At 42.5% G+C, this 23,211-nt stretch overlaps 1 protein-coding gene across 6 annotated transcripts in view; it reads right to left on the bottom strand.

Moving 5' to 3' along the window:
- dipk2ab (divergent protein kinase domain 2Ab) overlaps window positions 1–23,211 on the bottom strand; it is a 318,082-nt gene that overhangs the window by 223,426 nt on the left and 71,445 nt on the right. Inside the window, exon 2 of one of the 6 annotated variants that reach the window (XM_070883668.1) lies at window positions 8,011–8,059. The exons of the other annotated variants lie outside the window; for them this stretch is intronic. Coding sequence (XP_070739769.1) covers window positions 8,011–8,016 — 6 coding nt within the window. The 5' untranslated portion in view covers window positions 8,017–8,059. The remainder of the gene's footprint in view (window positions 1–8,010; window positions 8,060–23,211) is intronic. 6 annotated transcript variants of the gene reach the window in all.

The raw sequence follows: 23,211 nt of genomic DNA, 5'->3' as shown, positions 1-23,211 counted from the left end.
AAGAGAATTGCAGGGCTCTGACAAATTTTGAGGGTCACTAAACAGGTACCAGCAGATTGGAAACTGACCAACATGGTACCCATATTCAAAAAGGGTGACAAAACAGAGGCAGGCACGACAGACTCAATCGTATTGTAATTTTGCGTAAAATAATGGAATTGATTAAGAGTAAACTTGGGGATTGTGTATTCAACAACCTAGTAAACAGCAATCAAGATGAATTTATACAAGGAAGATCCTGTCTGATCAATCTCCTTGATTTCTTTGAAGTGACAATCCAAGTAATAAACACTACAATGTTCTGTACTTGACTTCCACATTTGATAAAATTCCATTGCTAGTTCAGCACAAATTTGTGGAGATTGAAGCCTAAACTGATTTCCCTTATGCCTCCCACCTTTATCATTCCAATTTCTAACAGTAGGCTTAGATACAGTACTTGCCATGTAAACAAAACCGACTGCAAGGCAGTTTTCCAAATGATAGAGTACAGCTTTAGGCAACAATTATCAGGCAAACCCTAATCTGTTAGAAATCAGGGGTGCCCAAAATGTATACGGTTATGCGCATAAAATTGTGACGTGAATAATGCTGTGTTTACATGATTGTATTAGAACTCGAGACAGACTAGTATTAGAATAACTAGATAGATGCTTAGAATTTGCTTATGTTTTTGGTTCCCTGCAGATATTCCAGCATTCTGCACTATGACGATCATATATGACATCGTTTCCAGGACTAGCTATCTGCTAATTACGTGCTAGTAAGGTTGTTCCATGTATCTTTAATTTGACCAACTAAGGCCAAACGTCTATGTTTCTTCCATTACTGCTAATAACCATATTAGAATCCTAAGTTAGGATTTTGATTTTGTTTAACAAAACTGCTTTAAAATGCGCAAGTTAACCAGTGTATGAGAATAGAATAGATCTTTTGGGAATTTAATGATTCATTCAAGGGTACAATGGTGTGATAATGGATTGAAATAATTGGTTTTGCATAGCTAAAGCTACTTGAACAGCGTGAACTGATAACAAGCAGCTATGAACATCTGAAGGCCAAGAATGGCATGGCTGATTCCAAACTTGGGAGGATAAGGACAGGGAGCTCGGAGGAAATCAGATGGATGGGCCTTCAGGATGCATAAACAGGTAAGACAAATTGGCAAAGAACGAGACCACTTTAAGGGAGGGTTTTCATCTAAGAGTTGAGACAAAGAACTCGACGTGCCATTGGGCACTTGGTTTTAGGAGAATGATATCGTCTATATTCTACCCCAGGTCCACCCCTAAAGAGAGAATAAAAGAATGACCTAGAGAGCTTTTTCGCACAAATGGTGGATTGGAGAGCCATATAAGAGTGGGGCTGGTCTAACGCTCTTCCGAGAGTGGACCCATGCTGACCTAAGTTAACAATCTTGGGGGTTCTAGACGAGAGGAACAGAGGCTAGGCTGTAAGCCGGAGAATTGTTTGCGCACGCCAGGCGTCTGTCCGATCAGTACCAGCTGCTTGTCAGGGTTGTAAGTTTTTGCTGTATAACTAGCGTGTTAGATTCCGTCTTAAACTCCGATTAAACACAATATACCCACCATATTGGTTTGCAGTCGATCCTGATTATTTGAAAGACCAGAGATAAGCCAATATCAACAAATTGGCTACTCTACAAATCTCTATTCTTGCAGATTCAAGTAGTAGAAATACAAGGGTTTTTAAAATTGAAAACTGCTTTTATTACACTGAGGTTAATGACTTAGACATTCAAAGATCTCTACAAGATTTTCTCACCTTTATTTTTTTAAGAAACGGAACAGTTGCGTTTCAGTAACCTTGCCTGAAGCTACAAGCTGTTCATTAGCTCAGTCAAGAATCCAACCAGCTAAAAGAAAACCTCACTGAACTATCTCTTTGCAACTGATTGTTATAACTAAGCAGAGCCTTGTCTCATTCTTGGCCTCTGAATTAATCAATTAAACGATTATCTTGAAAAGTCGACAGTAATGTACGTAGTCCAAAAGGCAGAACAGATGGAAAGAAGGAACGGAACGACACATGGGTTCACCACTACTTGCAAATTCCCCTCCAAGTCACACACCATCCTGACTTAGAAATATATCGCCGTTCCTTCATCATCGCTGGATCAAAATCCTGAAACTCCCTCCCTAACAGCACTGCAGCGGTTTGAGAAGGCAGCTCACCACCACCTCCTCAAGAGCAATTAGGGATGGGCAATAAATGTGGCCTTGCCAGCAACACCGACATTCCATGAATGAATGTTTTAAAAACGGATCATCACTCACAGGTAGTTTATGCATTCTGCACACATGAATAGTGCTCCATTTAAAACTAATTGTTGAAAAAAATCTTTCAATTCAAATAACAATACAGTATTTTCCAAAAGCAGAAGTAGAATTTAAGGTGGTGGGGAATATAAAATAGATCATAATTTCAACATAAATATTTTCTTCTAAATCTACAGTATATTACTAGACACTTTATCCCCCTTGCAATAAAGGCCAACATTCTATTTGCCTTCCTGATTACTTGCTGTACCTGCGTACTAACTTTTTGTGTTTCATGCACAAGGACACCCAGGTCCCTCTGTACTGCAGCATTTAGCAATTTTTATCCATTTGAAAAATAATTTGCTTTTCTTTTTATAAATACAAACAAAAAGTTAGTACTACTGTGTACACTTTTTGCCAGCCCAAATGGTAACTCCAACTCCAAGTTTACACAACAATCTATACTTTGAAGTTTTAATAGTCCATTACTCCAACTGACTTTGCCCAGTAATGCATTCGTAATAAGGTGGATGAATTAACTGCGCAGATAGCGGTTAACGGATATGATGTAATTAGGATTACGGAGACATGGCTCCAGGGTGACCAAGCTCCCTGGGAACTCAACATCCAGGGGTATTCAATATTCAGGAAGGATAGACAGAAAGGAAAAGGAGGTGGGGTAGCATTAACGGTTAAAGCAGAGATTAACGCAATAGTAAGGAAGGACATTAGCTTGGATGATGTGGAATCAGTATGGGTAGAGCTGCAGATCACCAAAGGGCAGAAAACGCTCGTGGGAGTTGTGTATAGACCACCAAACAGTAGTAGTGAGGTTGGGGATGGCATCAAACAGGAAATTAGAGATGCGTGCAATAAAGGTACAACAGTTATCATGGGTGACTTTAATCTATATATAGATTGCGCTAAACAAACTGGTAGCAATACGGTGGAGGAGGATTTCCTGGAGTGTATAAGGGATGGTTTTCCAGACCAATAGTCGAAGAACCAACTAGAGAGCTGGCCATCCCAGATTGAGTGTTGTGTAATGAGAGAGGATTAATTAGAAATCTTGTTGTGCGAGGCCCCTTGGGGAAGAGTGACCATAATATGGTAGAATTCTTCATTAAAATGGAGAGTGACACAGTTAATTCAGAGTCTAGGGCCCTGAACTTAAAGAAAAGTAACTTCGATGGTATGAGACGTGAATTGGCTAGGATAGACTGGCAAATTATACTTAAAGGGTTGACGGTGGATAGGCAACGGCAAACATGGATGAACTTCAGCAATTGTACATCCCTGTCTGGCGTAAAAATAAAAAGGGGAAGGCGGCTCAACCGTGGCTAACAAGGGAAAGTAGGGATAGTGTTAAATCGAAGGTAGATGCATATAAATTGGTCAGAAAAAGCAGCAAACCTGAGGACTAGGAGAAATTTAGAATTCAGCAGAGGAGGACAAAGGGTTTAATTAGGAGGGGGGGAAAGAGAGTATAAGAGTAAGCTTGCAGGGAACATAAAAACTGACTGCAAAAGATATGTGAAGACAGATGTAGGTCCCTTGCAGTCAGAATCAGGAGAATTTATAATGGGGAACAAAGAAATGGCAGACCAATTGAACAAATACTTTTCTTCTATCTTCACAAAGGAAGACACAAATAACTTTCCGGAAATACTAGGGGACTAAGGGTCTTGAGAGAAGGAGGAACTGAAGGAAATCCTTATGAGTCAGGAAATGGTGTTAGGGAAATTGATGGGATTGACGGCCGATAAATCCCCAGGGCGTGATAGTCTGCATCCCAGAGTACTTAAGGAAGTGACCCTAGAAATAGCAGATGCATTGGTGATCATTTTCCAACATTCTATAGACTCTGGATCAGTTCTTATGGATTGGAGATCCACTTTTTGTAACCCCACTTTTTAAAAAAGAGGGAGAGAGAAAACGGAATTATAGATCGGTTAGCCTGACATCAGTAGTGGGGAAAATGTTGGAATCAATTATTAAAGATGTAATAGCAGCACATTTGTAAAGCAGTGACAGGATCAGTCCAAGTCAGCATGGATTTATGAAAGGGAAATCATGCTTGACAAATCTTCTGGAAATTTTTGAGGATGTAACTAGTAGAGTGGACAAGGGAGAACCAGTGGGTGTGGTGTATTTGGTCTTTCAAAAGGCTGTTGACAAGGTCCCACACAAGAGATTAGTGTGCAAAATTAAAGCACATGGTATTGGGGGTAATGTATTGACATGGATAGAGAACTGGTTGGCAGACAGGAAGCAAAGATTAAGAATAAACAGGTTCTTTTCAGAATGGCAGGCAGTGACTAGTGGGATTCAGTGCTGGGACCCCAGCTATTTACAATATACATCAATGATTTAGATGAAGGAATTGAATGTAATATCTCCAAGTTTGCAGATGACACCAAGCTGGATGGCAGTGTGAGCTGTGAGGAGGATGCTAAGAGGCTGCAGGGTGACTTGGACAGGTTAGGTGAGTGGGCAAATGCATGGCAGATGCAGTATAATGTAGATAAATCTGAGGTTATCCACTTTGGTGGCAAAAACAGGAAGGCAGATTATCTGAGTGGTGACAGATTAGGAAAAGGGGAGGTGCAACATGACCTCGGTGTCATGGTACATCAGTCATTGAAAGTTGGCATCCAGGTACAGCAGGCGGTGAAGGCAGCAAATGGTATGTTGGCCTTCACAGCAACAGGATTTGAGTATAGGAGCAGGGAAGTCTTACTGCAGTTGTACAGGGCCTTGGTGAGGCCACACCTTGAATATTGTGTACAGTTTTGGTCTCCGAATCTGAGGAAAGACATTCTTACTATTGAGGGAGTGCAGCGAAGTTTCAGCAGACTGATTCCCGGGATGGCAAGATTGACATATGAAGAAAGACTGGATCGACTAGGCTTATATTCACTGGAGAGGGGATCTCATAGAAACATATAAAAGTCTGATGGGATTGGATAGGTTAGATGTTCCCGATGTTGGGGAAGTCCAGAACTAGGGGTCACAGTCTAAGGATGAGGGGTAAGCCATTTAGGACCGAGATGAGGAGAAACTTCTTCACTCAGAGAATTGTGAATCTGTGGAATTCTCTCCATCACAGAAAGTTGTTGATGCCAGTTTGTTAGATATATTCAAAAGGGAATTAGATGTGGCCCTTACAGCTAAAGGGATCAAGGGGTATGGAGAGAAAGCATGAATGGAGTACTGAAGTTGCATGATCAGCCATGATCATATTGAATGGTGTTGCAGGCTCGAATGGCGTACTCCTGCACCTATTTTCTATGTTTCTATGAAATAGATACATAGACAAGTGGGCAGACTACCTCCATACATTTAGGCTAGGAGGCGTCTTATTAAATAGTACAAATAAGTGGGTCTGTGATACCATTGTAACTCTGCAGGTCACAGAATTTAAATTTGCGTGCCAATGATGGTAGAAATATGCCACATCGGATTTCGCTCACGGTAAAGATGTGCAATTTGATGATAGAATGTAACAGCACAAAAATACGCCATTTGGTCGATGAAGCTGGTGATGCTGTTTTACTCCACGCGACCCATCTAGTCTATTTCCACCCTCCTGGTTGCTCCCCATAACTTTTGATATTCTGCTTCTTCGAGCAACTGTCTGGATTTTACTTCAACAACAGGTTCAGAGAGAAAATTGTGTATTCAAACGTGTGATGTTTTTCCTAAACTTGGTTATTATTAGTTTCTTCCCCTTCTTCCTATTCTAATTTATTCCTTAGCCTTAACTATAAACATATATTAATTAACATATTTACATGTCAGCACTTAGCAGAACAAAGGTGATGTTTCAGTCTACTCCTGGCAATCAGCAGAGAATCATGGCATAAGGTCAAAGATCAGTTTACCTTTCCCAGCATCATGAATTCTGAAAGCATTTTTGACACAATTGCACGTGTTGTATTTGCAAGGCTTAAGACTATTGTTTTTCAAGAGCTAGAGACAAAGATCAAGTTTACCAATCCATGGTGCTTGTACATGAGACATGGACTTAACAGAATCGTGCAATTTACTGTACAAAATCAGTCTTAACCTCATTTTCTCCATTTGGGCATGTTCTGACTAACAAAGTTGCGCTCAGTATAGGTGGTTTATCTGAGCTTTTGTTTCCCTTATATGATGTCACAGTAAAATTCACAGTACCTGTAATAATTTAACATGGGGCATTTGGACCAACTAATTTATTTTTTCAAAGTTGATTGTGTTTTATTTCTGAAATAAAAACAAGATCAATTTAAAAGAAATACTTGAATTTATATAGCACCTTTCACGACCACCGGATGTCTCAAAGCGCTTTACAGCCAATGAAGTACTTTTGGAGTGTAGTCACTGTTGTAATGTAGGAAATAGTAGTACAAGCTAACAAGACTGGCATTTGAAACAAAATTAAGATATTTAAAATACATCCCAGTGAGAAAATTTAGAGTCAATAGTATGCAGCTAAGAATCAAATTCGACAAGCAGCTATAAAAACTTTTAGCCTTGCAAATGAATACAAGGGTTTATATTTAGAACACATCCACATGGCAGTGTAGAAAGCACTTCTCAACATCACCACTTTTATACATATACATCCACCCACTGCTTACAACCTACCGACAGAAAGAAGAATTGAGTATTACTCTACTTAAATGTGTCATGAATCAAAACTGACATTTAATATTCATTACACAATATGAATCAATCTTTGGACAATCACATTTAATCTACACTCTGCAGAAATAGATTCGCTAACATTATAAACTAGAATTCTAACATTTCAAAACTAGCAGAGACCCGAAAATAAACGCTGGTATCCTCCCTCCCTTGGGCCCCGCACACCTATACCCGTGCCCATTGGCCCCGCCGCATCCACTGCCGCCTCCTCATTGGAGCAGACCCAGCATCAATCAAACTTAAAAAATTCACGCCATCGCTCCCCGCCCTATTTGGTTCCGAGGCCAGGCAGGTCCTGATCACCCACTGGTTGGTGCAACTGTCCCTCAGTTCGGCCCATGTGCTGCCTGCCCCTGGCCCCGCCCTCGCCCCAGGACAGACAAAAACTGATTATTATAATAGATAGTAACTGTTGTGTATGGAGAAAGAGTCAGAGTGAACACTGAGCTCAAACTAAAGTGCAAACTTTTATTGCAAGTTCCAGAGTGCCTCTCCAACCTGTGAAGCCTCCTTAAATACCTGTGCTCCCAAGGGATTATGGGATCCCTTGGGACTCCAGGGGATGAGCCCTCTGGTGGCTGTACAAAGTAAATACAAGTCCACATATATAACAGTAACAACTAGCATTTAAATTACAAAACATTCAAATAACCCTTTTTAATGAGTCCAAATCCAACAAAATCCATGACATGACTAAGTAAAGTGCAGCATGGTTTTTCAAAACAATATTAGTGCTGCATTGTGGAACATTAGAAATGCAGTTTGTGATTGAACATCTAACTTCCAGTTTTCTCCATTATATGCTGATAAAACTAAATAATTTCTGGCAACAAAGATGAGAGATGAAGACCATTCCTGCACACAATAGCAAGCACAGATGTCTTATCAGAGAAAGCCTTGCTCGAGCACTCTGAAATTTTACTGAAATGCAACAGCAGATGCCACAGTACAATAATCATAATTGATGGGCCATAATGACTCCACTTTGTCTTCATTTGGAATGGCAATGCATCTGCAACCAAATACTGAAATCTACCTTCATGATGTTGCTGCATGATGAAATCCATCCTTGCTGAAGGCGATGCCTATGAAAGAAGGAACTCAATGATAGCAGATATAATTTATGCCAATACAGGTGAGGAGATTGCTCATAGGAACAGAGACCAAACTAGTCCAAACGAAATGCACTTTTCTGCAAAGTATGGACTCTTTCTGACATTCTACAATAAGGGAAAACTGAAAGATGTAAAGTAATTAAGCTTGAAGAGAGAAATAAGAAATGAGTGCAAAACATTGGCGCAGAAGGACAGGTTAGGGTGTGTGACCCAAATAAGTGTTCTTTATACAAACGCAGAGTATAAGGAGTAAACTGAACGAATTGCAGTTGCAAATTCAACTTGGAAGGTATGATATAGTAGCCATTACTGATACATGGCTGCAAAATGGTTAGGATTGGGAACTAAATATACCAGGTTATAAGGATCACAGGATAGATAGGGAAAATGGCACAGGGGGAGGAGTAGGCTTAGTGATTAAGGATGAAATCACTTCAATGATGAGAGGATATAACGAGAAGTAAGCAGGCAGTGGAGGCTTTATTAGGTAGAATTAAAACAAAGAAAAGGATTTAAGACAGCAGTGGGAGTTGTGTATAGGCCCCTTGTTAGCAGCTGTGAAGTGGCAGAATATATAAATGCAGAGATTAGACAAGCATGAAGCAACTGCAGAGTTTTAATAGGGAATTTTAACTTTCATATTGAATGGAATAAGCAGACTAGCTAATGACAGAAAGGTAGTGAATTTCTTTAGTTGTGTTCAGAATAGTTTTCTGCAACGATATGTCCCAGAAACAAGGGGACAGACCATATTAGATTTAGTAATGAGTAACGAGTCAGATTTGGTTAACAAGCTAATGCTGCGTCAACATTCATCTAATAGCGATCATAACATGATCAAGTTTAACATAGTGTTTGAAAGGGTTAATGCTAAACAGGTACTAAGATTCTAGACTTAGGTAAGTCTGACTTCAATGCGATGAGACAGAGACTGTTCAGTGAACTGGGCAAATCTGTTAATGGGTAAAACAACAGAAGATCAGAGGGTGATGTTCAAAACAGAAAGTAATGTGATACAGAACCATTTTAGACCCCCAAGGGGAAAGAACTCTACTTCCCAAAAAAGCCATGGACAACTAGAGGTAAGAGACAACAAAACTAAAAGAAAAAGCACAGAAACGTGCAAAAACTAGCACAGATCCTGGCAGCTGGGGTACATAGAATAGGTGACAAAATGGATAGTAAGAGCTACAGTGAGCATGGAAAGATACTTGCAAGATGGTATCAAAATCAACAATTAAAAAGATATATATTAGGAAAGAAGAGGTTGGTCAGGAGCAACATAGACGCCTTGAAAATTGACAAGTGATATTGTTAATGGAAATAAGGAAATGGCAGATATGTTGAATAATTACTTTGCGTCAGTATTTAAAATAGAGGAAGAGGATTAACAAGCCAAGGGAACCAATACTGAATCAGGGACGGGGGACTTGTCAAAATTAACGCAAGCAAAATAACAGTAATGAAGAAAGTAATGGCACGAAAGAGTGACAAACCCCCAAAGTTCTCTTGATTCAGGGACCGTTCCTTTATATTGGAAAATTGTGCATGTCACTCCACTATTTAAGAAAGGCAAGAGGGAAACCAGGAAATTATAGACCACTTAGCCTAACATCTGTTGTCAGGAAATGACTAGAGTCTATAATTAAAGGATAGAGCGACTGAACACCATGACAGTCTTCAGCTGATGAGAGAGACTCAGCATGGATTTGAAAAGGGTAAGTTATGTCAAATGAAACTGAGTGACTAAAGTCGTGGACTGCGGAATGTGTGTGGCTGGTATTTATATGGACTTCCAGAAGTCACTTGATCAAGTCTCTCATCAATAAACTGTTAGAAAAAGTTGAAGCTCATGGAATTGAAGGCAAATTAATGACCCATTAGGAAATTGGTTGAGTGGCAGGTGAGAAAGAATAGATATAATGGGCAGGTACTCTAATTGGCAGGATGTGACTAGTGGGGCCTCAACTATTCACCATCTTTGTTAAAGACGTAGATGGGATAGAAAGCCACATATCGAAGTTTGCCAATGACACAAAGATAGGCGGCACTGTACGCAGTGTAATAGCAAGCAGAAAATTTCAAAGAGATAATAGATTACGTGAATGGGCAAACTGCGGCAAATAGTTTACAATGTAGGCAACTGTGAGGTCATCCACTTTGGACCTAAAACGGATAGAACAGGGTACTTACTCAATGGTGAAAAGCTAGACACGCTGGAGGTCCAGAGAGACCTGGGGTCCATGTACACAGATTAAAAGGAAAACAGGATGGTATGTTGCCTCCCTGGTGCAAGGGTCAAGGATGTCTCAGAGCGGGTGCAGGACACTTTGGAGGGGGAGGGTGAACAGCCAGTTGTCGTGGTGCTTATAGGTACCAACGATATAGATAAAAAACAGGATGAGGTCCTACAAGACGAATTTAGGGAGCTAGGAGTTAAATTAAAAAGTAGGACCTCAAAGATAGTAATCTCAGGATTGCTACCAATGCCACATGCTAGTCAGAGTAGGAATCGCAGGATAGCTCAGATGAATACGTGGCTTGAGGAGTGGTGCAGAAGGGAGGGGTTCAAATTCCTGGGATATTGGAACCTGTTCTGGGAGGTGGGACCAGTACAAACCAGATGGTCTGCACCTGGGCAGGACCGGAACCAATGTCCTAGGGGGAGTGTTTGCTGTTGGGGAAGGGTTAAATTAATATGGCAGGGGATGGGAACCTATGCAGGGAGACAGAGGGAAGTAAAATAGGGGCAGAAGCAAAAGATAGAAAGAAGAAAAGTAAAAGTGGAGGGCAGAGAAACCCAAAACAAAAATCAAAAAGGGCCACATTGCAGCAAAATTCTAAAAGGGCAAAATGTGTTAAAAAGACAAGCCTGAAGGCTCCGTGCCTCATTACGAGGAGTATTCGTAATAAGGTGGATGAATTAACTGCACAGGCAGCAATTAATGAACATGACATAATTGGCATCACGGAGACATGGCTCCAGGGTGACCAAGGCTGGGAACTCAACATCCAGGAGTATTCAACAATCAGGAAGGATAGACAGAAAGGAAAAGGATGTGGAGTAGTGTTTCTGGTTAAAGAGGAAATTAATGCAAAAGTAAGGAAGGACATTAGCTTGGATGATGTGGAATCTGTATGGTATTCCACAGCTCCACCCAAAGGGCAGAAAACGCGAGTGGGAGTTATGTATAGACCACGAAACAGTAGTAGTGAGGTTGGGGACAGCATCAGACAAAAAATTAGGGATGCGTGCAATAAAGGTACAGCAGTTATCATGGACAACTTTAATCTACATATAGATTGGGCTAACGAAACTGGTAGCAATACATAGAAACATAGAAAATAGGTGCAGGAGTAGGCCATTTGGCCCTTCGAGCCTGCACCACCATTCAATAAGATCATGGCTTCATCATTCCCTCAATACCTCTTTCCTGCTTTCTCTCCATACCCCTTGATCCCCTTAGCCGTAAGGGCCATATTTAACTCCCTCTTGAATATATCCAATGAACTGGCATCAACAACTCACTGTGGCAGGGAATTCCACAGGTTAACAACTCTCAAGTGAAGAAGTTTCTCCTCATCTCAGTCCTAAATGGCCTACCCCTTATCCTAAGACTATGTCCCCTGGTTCTGGACTTCCCCAACATCGGGAACATTCTTCTCGCATTTAACCTGTCCAGTCCCGTCAGAATCTTATACGTTTTATGAGATCCCCTCTCATCCTTCTAAACTCCAGTGAATAAAGGGCCAGTTGATCCAGTCTTGCCTCATATGACAGTCCAGCCATCCCGGGAATCAGTCTGGTGAACCTTCGCTGCACTCCCTCAATAGCAAGAATGTCCTTCCTCAGATTAGGAGACCAAAACTGAACACAATATTCCAGGTGAGGCCTCACTAAGGCCCTGCACAACTGCAGTAAGACCTCCCTGCTCCTATACTCAAATCCCCTAGCTATGAAGGCCAACATACCATTTGCCTTCTTCACCGCCTGCTGTGCCTGCACGCCAACTTTCAATGACTGATGAACAATGACACCCAGGTCTCATTGCACCTCCCCTTTTCCTAATCTGCCGCCATTCAGATAATATTCTGCCTTTGTGTTTTTGCCACCAAAATGGATAACCTCACATTTATCCAAATTATATTGCATCTGCCATGCATTTGCCCACTCACCTAACCTGTCCAAGTCACCCTGCAGCCTCTTAGCGTCCTCCTCACAGCTCACACCGCCACGCAGTTTAGTGTTGTCTGCAAACTTGGAGATATTACATTCAATTCCTTCATCGAAATCGGTAATGTATATTCTAAAGAGCTGAGAGCCCTGCGGCACTCCACTAGTCACTGCCTGCCATTCTGAAAGGGACCCGTTTATCCCGACTCTCTGCTTCCTGTCTGCCAACCAGTTCTCTATCCACGTCAGTATATTACCTCCAATACCATGCGCTTCGATTTTGCACACCAATCTCTTGTGCGGGACCTTGTCAAAAGCCTTTTGAAAGTCCAAATACACCACATCCACTGGTTCTCCCTTGTCCATGCTGCTAGTTACATCCTCAAAAAATTCCAGAAGATTCGTCAAGCATGATTTCCCTTTCATTAATCCATGCGGACTTGGACCAATCCTGTCACTGATTTCCAAATGCACTGCTATTTCATCCTTAATGATTAATTCCAACATTTTCCTCACTACTGATGTCAGGCTAACCGGTCTATAATTACCCGTTTTCTCTCACCACCTTTTAAAAAAGGAAGGAGTTACATTAGCTACCCTCCAGTCCATAGGAACCGATCCAGAGTCGATAGACTATTGGAAAATGATCACCAATGCAACCACTATTTCTAAGGCCACTTCCTTAAGTACTCTGGGATGCAGACTATCAGGCCCCTGGGATTTATCGGCCTTCAATCCCATCAATTTCCCTAACACATTTTTCCGCCTAATAAGGATATCCTTCAATTCCTCCTCCTCACTAAACCCACTATCCCCTGGTACATTCGGAAGGTTATTTATATCTTCCTTTGTGAAGACAGAGCCAAAGTACTTGTTCAATTGATCTGCCATTCCTTTGTTCCACATTATAAATTCACCTGAATCCGACTGCAAGAGACCTACGTTTGTCTTCACTAACCTTTTTCTCTTCACACATTTGTAGAAGCTTTTGCAGTCAGTTTTTATGTTCCCTGCAAACTTCCTCTCGTATTCTACTTTCCCCTCTTAATTAAACCCTTAGTCCTCCTCAGTTGAATTCTAAATTTCTCCCAGTCCTTAGGTTTGTTGCTTTTTCTCGCCAATTTATATGCCTCTTCCTTGGTTTTAACACTATCCTTAATTTCCCTTGTTAGCCACGGTTGAGCCACGTTCCCCATTTTATTTTTACTCCAGACAGGGATGTACAATTGCTGAAGTTCATCCATGTGATCTTAAAATGTTTGCCACTGCTTATCCACCGACAACCCTTTAAGTATCCTTTGCCAGTCGATTCTAGCCAATTCACCCCTCATACCGTCGAAGTTACCTTTCCTTAAGTTCAGGACCCTAGTTTCCGAATTAACGGTCACTCTCCATTTTAATAAAGAATTCTACCATATTATTGTCACTCTTTCCCAAGGGGCCTCGCACAACAAGATTGCTAATTAGTCCCTTCTCATTACACATCGCCCAGTCGAGGATGGCCAGCTCTCTAGTTGGTTCTTCGACATATTGGTCTAGAAAACCATCCCTAATACACTCCAGGAAATCCTCCTCCACCGCATTGCTACCAGTTTGGTTAGCCCAATCAATATGTAGATTAAAGTCGCCCATGATAACTGCTGTACCTTTATTGCACACATCCCTTATTTCTTGTTTGATGCTGTCCCCAACCTGACTACTGCTGTTTGGTGGTCTGTGCACAACTACCACTAGCGTTTTCTGCCCTTTGGTATTCCGCAGCTCCACCCATACCGATTCCATATCATCGAGGCTAATGTCCCTTCTTACTATACGATGGAGGAGGATTTCCTGGAGTGTATTAGGGATGGTTTTCTGGACCAATATGTCGAGGAACCAACTAGAGGGCTGGCCATCCTAGACTGGGTGATGTGTAATGAGAAAGGACTAATTGGCAATCTTGTTGTGCGAGGCCCCTTGGGAAAGAGTGACCATAATATGGTAGAATTCTTTATTAAGATGGAAAGTGACAGTTAATTCGGAAACTAGAGTCCTGAACTTAAGGAAAGGTAACTTCGACGGTATGAGACGTGAATTGGCTAGAATAGACTGGCAAATGATACTTAAAGGGTTGACGGTGGCAAACATTTAACGATCACATGGATGAACTTCAACAGTTGGACATCCCTGTCTGGAGTACAAATAAAATAGGGAAGATAGCTCAACCGTGGCTAACAAGGGAAATAAGGCTAGTGTCAAATCCAAGGAAGAGGCATATAAATTGGCCAGAAAAAGCAGCAAACCTGAGGACTGGGAGAAATTTAGAATTCAGCAAAGGAGGACAAAGGGTTTAATTAGGAGGGGGAAAGAGTGTATGAGAGGAATCTTGCCGAGAACATTAAAAACTGACTGCAAAAGCTTCTATAGATATGTGAAGAGAAAAAGATTAGTGAAGACAAATATAGGTCCCTTGCAGTCATATTCAGGTGAATTTATAATGGGGAACAAAGAATGGCAGACCAGTTGAACAAATACTTTGGTTCTGTCTTCACGAAGGAAGACACAAATAACTTTCCGAAGTACTAGGGTACCGAGGGTCTAGTGAAAAAGAGGAACTGAAGGATATCCTTATTAGACGGGAAATTGTGTTAGGGAAATTGGTGGGACTAAAGGCCAATAAATCACCGGCCTGATAGTCTGCATTTCCAAGTACTTGGGGAAGTGGCCCTCGAAATAGCGGATGCATTGGTAATCATTTTCCAACAGTCTATCAACTCTGGATCAGTTTCTATAGACTGGAGGGTAGCTAATGTAACAACACTTTTTAAAAAAGGAGGGAGAGAAAACGGATAATTATATACCGGTTAGCCTGACATCAGTAGTGGGGAAAATGTTGGAATCAATTATTAAAGATGAAATAACAGCACATTTGGAAAGCAGTGACAGGATCGGTCCAAGTCAGCATGGACTTATGAAAGGGAAATCATGTTCGACAAATCTTCTGGAATTTTTTGAGGATGTAACTAGTAGAGTGAACAAGGGAGAACCAGTGGATGTGGTGTATTTGGACTTTCAAAAGGCTTTTGACAAGGTTCCACACAAGAGATTGGTGTGCAAAATCAAAGCACATGGTATTGGGGATAATGTACTGACGTGGATAGAGGACTGCTTGGCAGACAGGAAGCAGAGAGTCGGGATAAACAGGTCCTTTTCAAAATGGCAGGCAGTGTCTAGTGGAGTGCTGCAGGGTTCAGTGCTGGGACCCCAGCTATTTACAATATACATTAATGATGTGGATGAAGAAATTGAGTGTCATATCTCCAAGTTTGCAGATGACATTATACTGGGTGGCGGTGTGAGCTGTGAGGAGGATGCTAAGAGGCTTTAGAGTGATTTGGACAAGTTAGGTGAATGGGCAAATGCATGGCAGATGCAGTATAATGTGGATAAATCTGAGGTTATCCACTTTGGGGGCAAAAACACAAAGGAAGATTATCTGAATGGTGACAGATTAGGAAAAGGGGAGGTGCATCGAGACCTGGGTGTCATGTTACATTAGTCATTGAAAGCTGGCATGCAGGAAACAGCAGGGAGTGAAGGCGGCAAAATGGTATGTTGGCCTTCATAGCTCGGGGATTTGAGTATTGGAGCAGGGAGGTCTTACTGCAGTTGTACAGGGCCTTGTTGAGGCCTCACCTGGAATAGTGTGTTCAGTTTTGGTCTCCTAATCCGAGGAAGGACGTTCTTGCTATTGAGGGAGTGCAGCGAAGGTTCACCAGAATGATTCCAGGGATGGCTGGACTGATATACATGAGGAGAGACTGGATCGACTGGGCCTTTATTCACTACAGTTTAGAAGGATGAGAGGGGATCTCATAGAATTTTATATATTTCTGACGGGATTGGACAGATTCAATGCAGGAAGAATGTTCCCGATGTTAGGGAAGTCCAGAACCAGGGGACACAGTCTAAGGATAAGGGGTAAGCCATTTAGGACTGAGATGGAGAAACTTCTTCACTCAGAGTTGTTAACCTGTGGAATTCCCTACCGCAGAGTTGATGATGCCAGTTCATTGGATATATTCAAGAGGGAGTTAGATATGGCTCTTACGGCTAAAGTGATCAAGGGGTATGGAAAGAAAGCAGGAAAGGAGTACTGAGGTGAATGATCAGCCATGATCTTATTGAATGGTGGTGCAGGCTCGAAGGGCCAAATGGCCTACTCCTGCACCTATTTTCTATGTTTCTATGTAAAATGTCAAGGCCAGGTACAGAAAAATAATCAAAAAGGCTCATCGAATGCTGGCCTTTATATGTGGAGGAGTAGAATACAAGAGGGTAGATGTTATGCTGCGGCTGTGCAAAACCCTGATTAGATCACACCTGGAGTACTGTGAGCAGTTCTGGGCACCACACCTCAGAAAGGATATATTAGGCTTGGAGGAAATGCTGCATAGATTTACCAGAACTGCAAGGGTTAAATAATGAGGAGCGATTGCTCAAACTCCTTGGAATTTAGAAGGTCAAAGAAGATCAACGTTTTCAAGATATTAAGGAGAACTGATAGGGTTGAGCGGGAGAAACTAATTCCGCTAGTTGGAGAATCTAGCACAAGGGGGCAAAGTCAAAAAATTACAGCGAGGCCAGGAGTGAAGGTAGGAACCACTTTTACACGCAAAGGGTGGTAAAAGTTTAGAACTCTCTTCCGCAAACGGCAATTCATGTTAGGTCAATGGTTAATTTTAAATCGGAGACTGATAGATTTTTGTAAGCAAAAGTATTAAGGGATATAGGGCAAAGGTGAGTAGATGGAGTTAGGTTGCAGATCGGCCATGATCTCATTGAATAGTGGAACAGGGTTGAGGAGCTAAATGGCCTACTCCTGTTCCTATTCTTTGAAGGGTTGGATTCAGCAATTAGAATTGTATATCTTATTTCAACTTTTAAAATTAGTTATTGTGAATTTTATGTTTAATGACCCACAGGATTATGCCTGGACTGAAACTAAACTGAAAGCAGTATTGAGCACAATTGTTAAGACTCCATGCAGAGCTTGTAACCAGAACTGCACACGTTTGACAAGTTTGCAGAAATCCCACAAAAACAAGAAATTCAGGAATCAAAGCTCTTAACAGAACAGGCAGACCTATATGTAGATCTGTATCAAGCGATTCAGTTTTTGGAAGTACCCTGTACTTATTTTTTCATGGAACTTCCACCTGAGACCCACCCTCACTAGTTCAAGATAAAAAGTCTAATCTTAAAATCAGAATCAGACAGCTGGTTTCTTGGTAGCTAAGGCAGCTTCTGCGGACCACAAAGACAATATCATTTCCCACCATATTTAATGTTTGAGGAAAGAAATTCCACATACTTGTACTTTTGCAGTTGCAGGGACTCAAAAGTATTTGAGAGTCATTAATCATGACATTTTCTCAGCTAATCTTGCCTTTCAGTGAAACTACAGCTACTCAAATTTAAAAAAATGATACTGTGTTATTGAATTCACACAAATATTGATTCTCGGAAGACACTATTGTGGTTATATTCTAAGTCAACTCATTAATTTTGACCCCAAATATTCATTTTGAAAGCTGACTCCAAGGCAAGTCACCAAACTAATCTTTCAGTATTCAACGCTTCAGGATGAAAACCCAAAATGTTTTTCTCTTCACAAATGATAATTGACCTGTTTTTGTATATTTACAGCAATTTCTGCTTTTATTTTAGATTTACAGCATTTGCAGTTTTTTTTTTTTATTTGTGTACAATTGAAGGGCTTGAAATGCTTTTAGGTTTAAGTAAAATTGTCGCTTAAGGACATAGGGCTCAATTTTCCCCAGTGATTTGCGCAGCTTTTTGGCCTAAATTTAAAAATCCAAGTTTCCCCAAAGATTGTGCGCCAGCGTAACGCAGTTAGTTACGTTTTTTTAGGTTTGTATTTTTTTGCGTCACCTGATGTCTGCACCAGTTTTTCACAACTTACAATTCTCCTAGGATGGCGTACGTGACTACTCCCAAAAAACCTTCTGGGCACTTAAGAAAAACCAGCGCACATCAAAAAACCGGTGCAGAAAGGCGCCATTGTCTTTAGGTGAAATTTTGGAGGGAGACAACCACACATAAATATGCATCATCAAGCTTAAATTTTTCCAACTGAAAATTCAGAAAATGGAAATTTCATGCAATTCTCTCAGTTTTTTTAAAATAAAAAGTGCCACCACCACCATTGAACGTCTCCAAACTGGGCTAGAAAGTCGGAGCGTCGGTCCCTCATCCGGACATGGGCTCGGCTTCAAAAGAAGCTGGGGGCGGGGGTTGGAAGCCGAACTGAAGGAATGAGAACCCTTACACTGTGCATCAAAAGAAGTCTGGGGGGCTGGGGAGGGAAGCTGAACTGAAGGCATGGGAAGCCTTACACTATCCCACTATGCATCAAGCAGCATCAAATGAAGCTCAGAGGGGGGGCTGTTACACGATTTAAGCAAGCCCATTGCTCATGCTCAAAGCTGGATGTGTGGTCCATACTAGGGTGTCGATCTTGGGGAGAGAGGCAACAAAGAAGCTTGTCCTGCCTGCCATTTTGAGCTTCTTGCAAAGGTATTGTGTGCAGTTTTGGTCTCCTAATCTGAGGAAGGACGCGCTTGCTATTGAAGGAGTGCAGCGAAGGTTCACCAGACTGATTCCTGGGATGGCAGGACTGACATATGAAGAAAGACTGGATCGACTAGGCTTATACTCACTGGAATTTAAAAGAACGAGAGGGGATCTCATAGAAACATATAAAATTATGACGGGACTGGACAGGTTAGATGCAGGAAGAATGTTCCCGATGTTGGGGAAGTCCAGAACCAGGGGTTACAGTCTAAGGATAAGGGGCAAGCAATATAGGACCGAGATGAGAAGAAACTTCTTCACCCAGAGTGGTGAACCTGTGTAATTCTCGACCACAGAAAGTTGTTGAGTCCAGTTCGTTGGATATATTCAAGAGGGAGTTAGATGTGGCCCTTATGGCTAAGGGGATCAGGGGGTATGGAGAAAGCAGGAGTGGGGTACTTTAGTTGCATGATCAGCCATGATCATATTGAATGGCGGTGCAGGCTCGAAGGGCCGAATGGCCTGCTCCTGCACCTATTTTCCATGTTTCTAATCCTGGGGGCAATATTGACAATGCCATACCTCGTGTAAGCCATCTGCATGATGGTGCTGCGGAGGAGACAATTCAATAGACGAGGAACCTCAGAGCACGTAGGATGATGGGATGGAGGCCTTACCCACGTTCATACCTGCACCTGAGAGATGCATAGTGTGTGAGAAGGCTGCGTTTCCACAAAGAAGTTGTAACCGAGATCTGAGAGTTAGTACAAACAGACCTGCAACCTAGAAGCGTCAGGAGGACTGCTTTGTCAGTTGAAGTGAAGGTTACAGCTGCTCTTTCATTCTATGCATCTGGATCGTTCCAGGCCACAACTGGGAATGTGTGCACCATTTCTCAACATGCAACACATATCTGCATTTGGCAGGTGACTGCTGCACTCTATGCCCAGAGGAATGACTACATAAAGTTCCCCATGTCCGCCCAGGCAATGCATGAAAGGGCTGTGGGCTTCTCCAGGATTGCTGGCTTCCCAAAGGGCTGCATTGATTGTACCCACGTCGCCTTGCGAGCACCTTTGGAGAATTCTGAGATGTACAGGAACAGAAAAGGCTTCCACTCCTTGAACGGGCAACTCTTGTGTGACGTCATGCATTGCATCATGTCAGTTGATGCAAGATACCCTGGGAGCACCCATGATGCGTTCATCCTACGTGAGAGCGCTATATCTGCCATGTTTCAGCAGCAGCCAGAAGGGCAGAGCTGGCTACTGGCTCATGATACCCCTACGTGTAACCCGGACGGAAAGCTGACCGGGAATACAACATATCGCACATTGCGACGCTCAGCATAGTAGAGACGACCATTGGCATCTTGAAACAGCGTTTCCGATGCCTGGAGTACTTGCAATACTCCTGAGATTGTCAGTTCACTGTTGTGTGCTGCATGCTGCATAACTTAGCCATCATGAGGCAGCAGCAGCAGCTGCTAGAAGACGACCCACCTGAAGGGAGAGTGGCTGATGAGGGGGAAAATGCAGGTGATGAGAAGGAGGAGGACGACGATGAGGAAGCCATGCAACTACCTGAACCCACAGCACGATGGCAGAGGAGGGCGGGCCATCGTGTCCCTTTAACGATTGCTTGAGCCTTACGCCAGCAGCTCATCCGTGAACGCTTTGCTGCCTGAAGGCTCAGCGGAAACTATTCCAAAGGGACCATATTTACTGTTTGGACCTATTCCGTAATGTTGTGTTGTGTTACTGGAACAAATAATGGAACTGATTTTTACTTACTTCATAAAGTTGTGATAATAATGGAAATGATGCAGTTAGAATTTAAAATATATTTCATTCAAAAGTTTAACATTTGTTTGTACTTAACTTTAATAAAAATATTCTTGTATCAAACTTTAAAGTTTTCAGTTAAGATCACTTACAAACTTTTAAACTTGTAAATTTACATCACTTACAAAAAAAACTTGTAATTTGAGAACAGTCACAACATTAACAATAATAATAACAGCAAAGAAAGGCTGTACCCAAATTTCCTCCACCTTATTCTAAGACTTCCCGCTGCGCTTGGTCGTTTTGACTCCACCCCTGCCCGCTGGCGGTGGCGCAGCGTTTCTCGGGGTGGTACCAAGGTTATTCTTTCGAACATCTCAGGTAATACGCACTTCTTGATTTGGGGGGGTGGGGGGGCAGGCGGTAATGTGGAAGGCCCAGTTTGGGCTTCTTCAGAGGCTGGTCTGGGGATTGGAGTGGGAGTGGCAGATGATTCTGTCAATGGATGCGAGGTCTGGGCGTGTTCCCTTATAGCAGCAGCTAACTCCAACATTCCCTCCTTCATGTGCATCGAAATTGTATCTGCTGTCTGAGACATTCCCTCCCTCATGTTCCCGGATGGTGTTCCCATTTCTCGAGAGAATGTTGTTACTTCTCCCGACAGTCCCGATATCTCATCACCCACCCCACTGATGGTGTCCAAGAGTGATCGCGCAAGTTCAATGCTCCCCGCACTCATTGCCAACATCTGAACCACATCTGTTAGAACCTGCACCTCAGGGAAGCGCTGTCGAGCTCTCCTTCCCCTCCTCACCCTGGGTGTGCCTTGCTGCATCCGACAGGGACCCGCAGCCTTGGACGGTGGGGCCCTGGGTGTGCCTCGCTGCACCTCACTAGAATCCCCAGCCTCGGACGTTCGGAAACCATGGAATGCCCCAACACTCAAACCACTAGTCACGGAAGGGGCTGGCACCTCAATCAGTGGCACCTGCACCTCCACCAAAGTCAGTAAAACAGTGAGGGCTTCATCCATCTCCATCCCCTCCTCCTCCCCTTCACCCCCATACGCTTAGTCTGGAGAGTAGGATTGGAAGATATTATCCTCTTCATGCTCGTCCTCGTCTGAATAATCTTCTGCATCGTCAGGGTGGCTTCAAGTTCTGCAAAATATAACAGAACGCAGACAAATGGTTAGCAACACAGGAGGGGGGGCAGGGTGGGTGGCATGAGTAGGCTCACACAGCGCAGGCAGCAGGCTGATTTGAAGGATAGCACATTGCATCAACCGAAGCGTAGCTGACAAGAGATATCCCCAGGAACCAAAGCATGGCTAGCCCGCGCAGTACTTAATGTTTAGCAAAGCCAGACTGGAATTTGCAGGACTTACCCTTTCCCTCGAGTGTGGGCCCAGCTTGTGCAGTGGTGGTTGCTTTTCTCCAGGCAGAACCCATCAAAGCAACGACCCTCTCTTCCAGGGTGTCAGTGGCTGCAGATTTGCCAGGCCTCCTCCTGTTCGAGTTCTTTCCCGTTTGTTGTGTGCCACCCTCCTCTGCAAAGATGAAAACATAACTTTTTAGGGAAGATGTCTTGCTGCTGGGTGGGACATATACAGCTGGTCACATTTACAATTGCAATTCCAGTGAATAAATGAAAATATTACTTACACTAACTACTTGACCAAGGTCCTGCCACTTCTTTTTGTACTAGTCTCAGTAATTTGCTGCAAGTTGGTTCCAGCGTTGTTTCTTTTCTTTTGGTGAAACTTTTACGTGACCTCTTGCTGGTATCCATCTCGTGCCATCTGGCCTCAATTATAGTAACCAGGGCATCCACTTCATCCTGCAAGAAATTCTTGGTCCTTGAACCATGTCGCATCTTGTATTGTAGCTCTGATTTTTCCAATGAAAATTAAAGTTCTCTCACACAACTGGTTCTTTAAAAATGACCGAATGCAGACCGGGAGCTGTACTGGGCATGCATGCCCAGAGCAATCATGTCAAAAATGTCCTTTTTTTGTCATGCATGCGCAGAAGGGGGTGTGCATAGTTTTTTCGGCGCAGACTTTAGGCTCCACGCCCTGAAGCTGCAGGACAGGCTGCGTGGCACCAATTTCAAAAAATAGAACGGGGAAACTTGGTACTTTTTTTTTTGTTTGTAGTTGGGACCAGAAAAAACAGGCGCAACTCTGGCAATATGCCAAAAAACGGCATTAGGGAAAATTGAGCCCTTAATTTTGCAGTAATAAAGCAAGGCCCACACTGCTCCAAAGCTTCTGCAATATCTACTCCAGAGGATCCAGCTCCAACTATTATAGCATGCTGACTAAATCACTACTGCAGGACTCAACTGTACTCTGTATAATTATTGTTCAACTCTCGGTTCAACAGAGCATTGTGTTAATTTTTACACCACAGAAATCGCCTATTTGTATAAACAGACCATCACTTGGGTCCCACTGTGAAATGAAACTTGTGAATCTGACCAAATAGAAAATGTACACCACTTTGACAGTCTCGATAGATGGGATGTCATGTTTGAAATTCAACGATGGGTCAAACAGGTTGCCAAGATTTTGCATGGCCAGATTC

This window comes from Pristiophorus japonicus, chromosome 6, assembly GCF_044704955.1.
Source record: "Pristiophorus japonicus isolate sPriJap1 chromosome 6, sPriJap1.hap1, whole genome shotgun sequence".
In the NCBI taxonomy this organism is placed as follows: Eukaryota; Metazoa; Chordata; class Chondrichthyes; family Pristiophoridae; genus Pristiophorus; species Pristiophorus japonicus.
The sequence above is the reverse complement of the archived record's forward strand: the minus strand, read 5'-3'. Positions and strand labels throughout refer to the sequence as shown.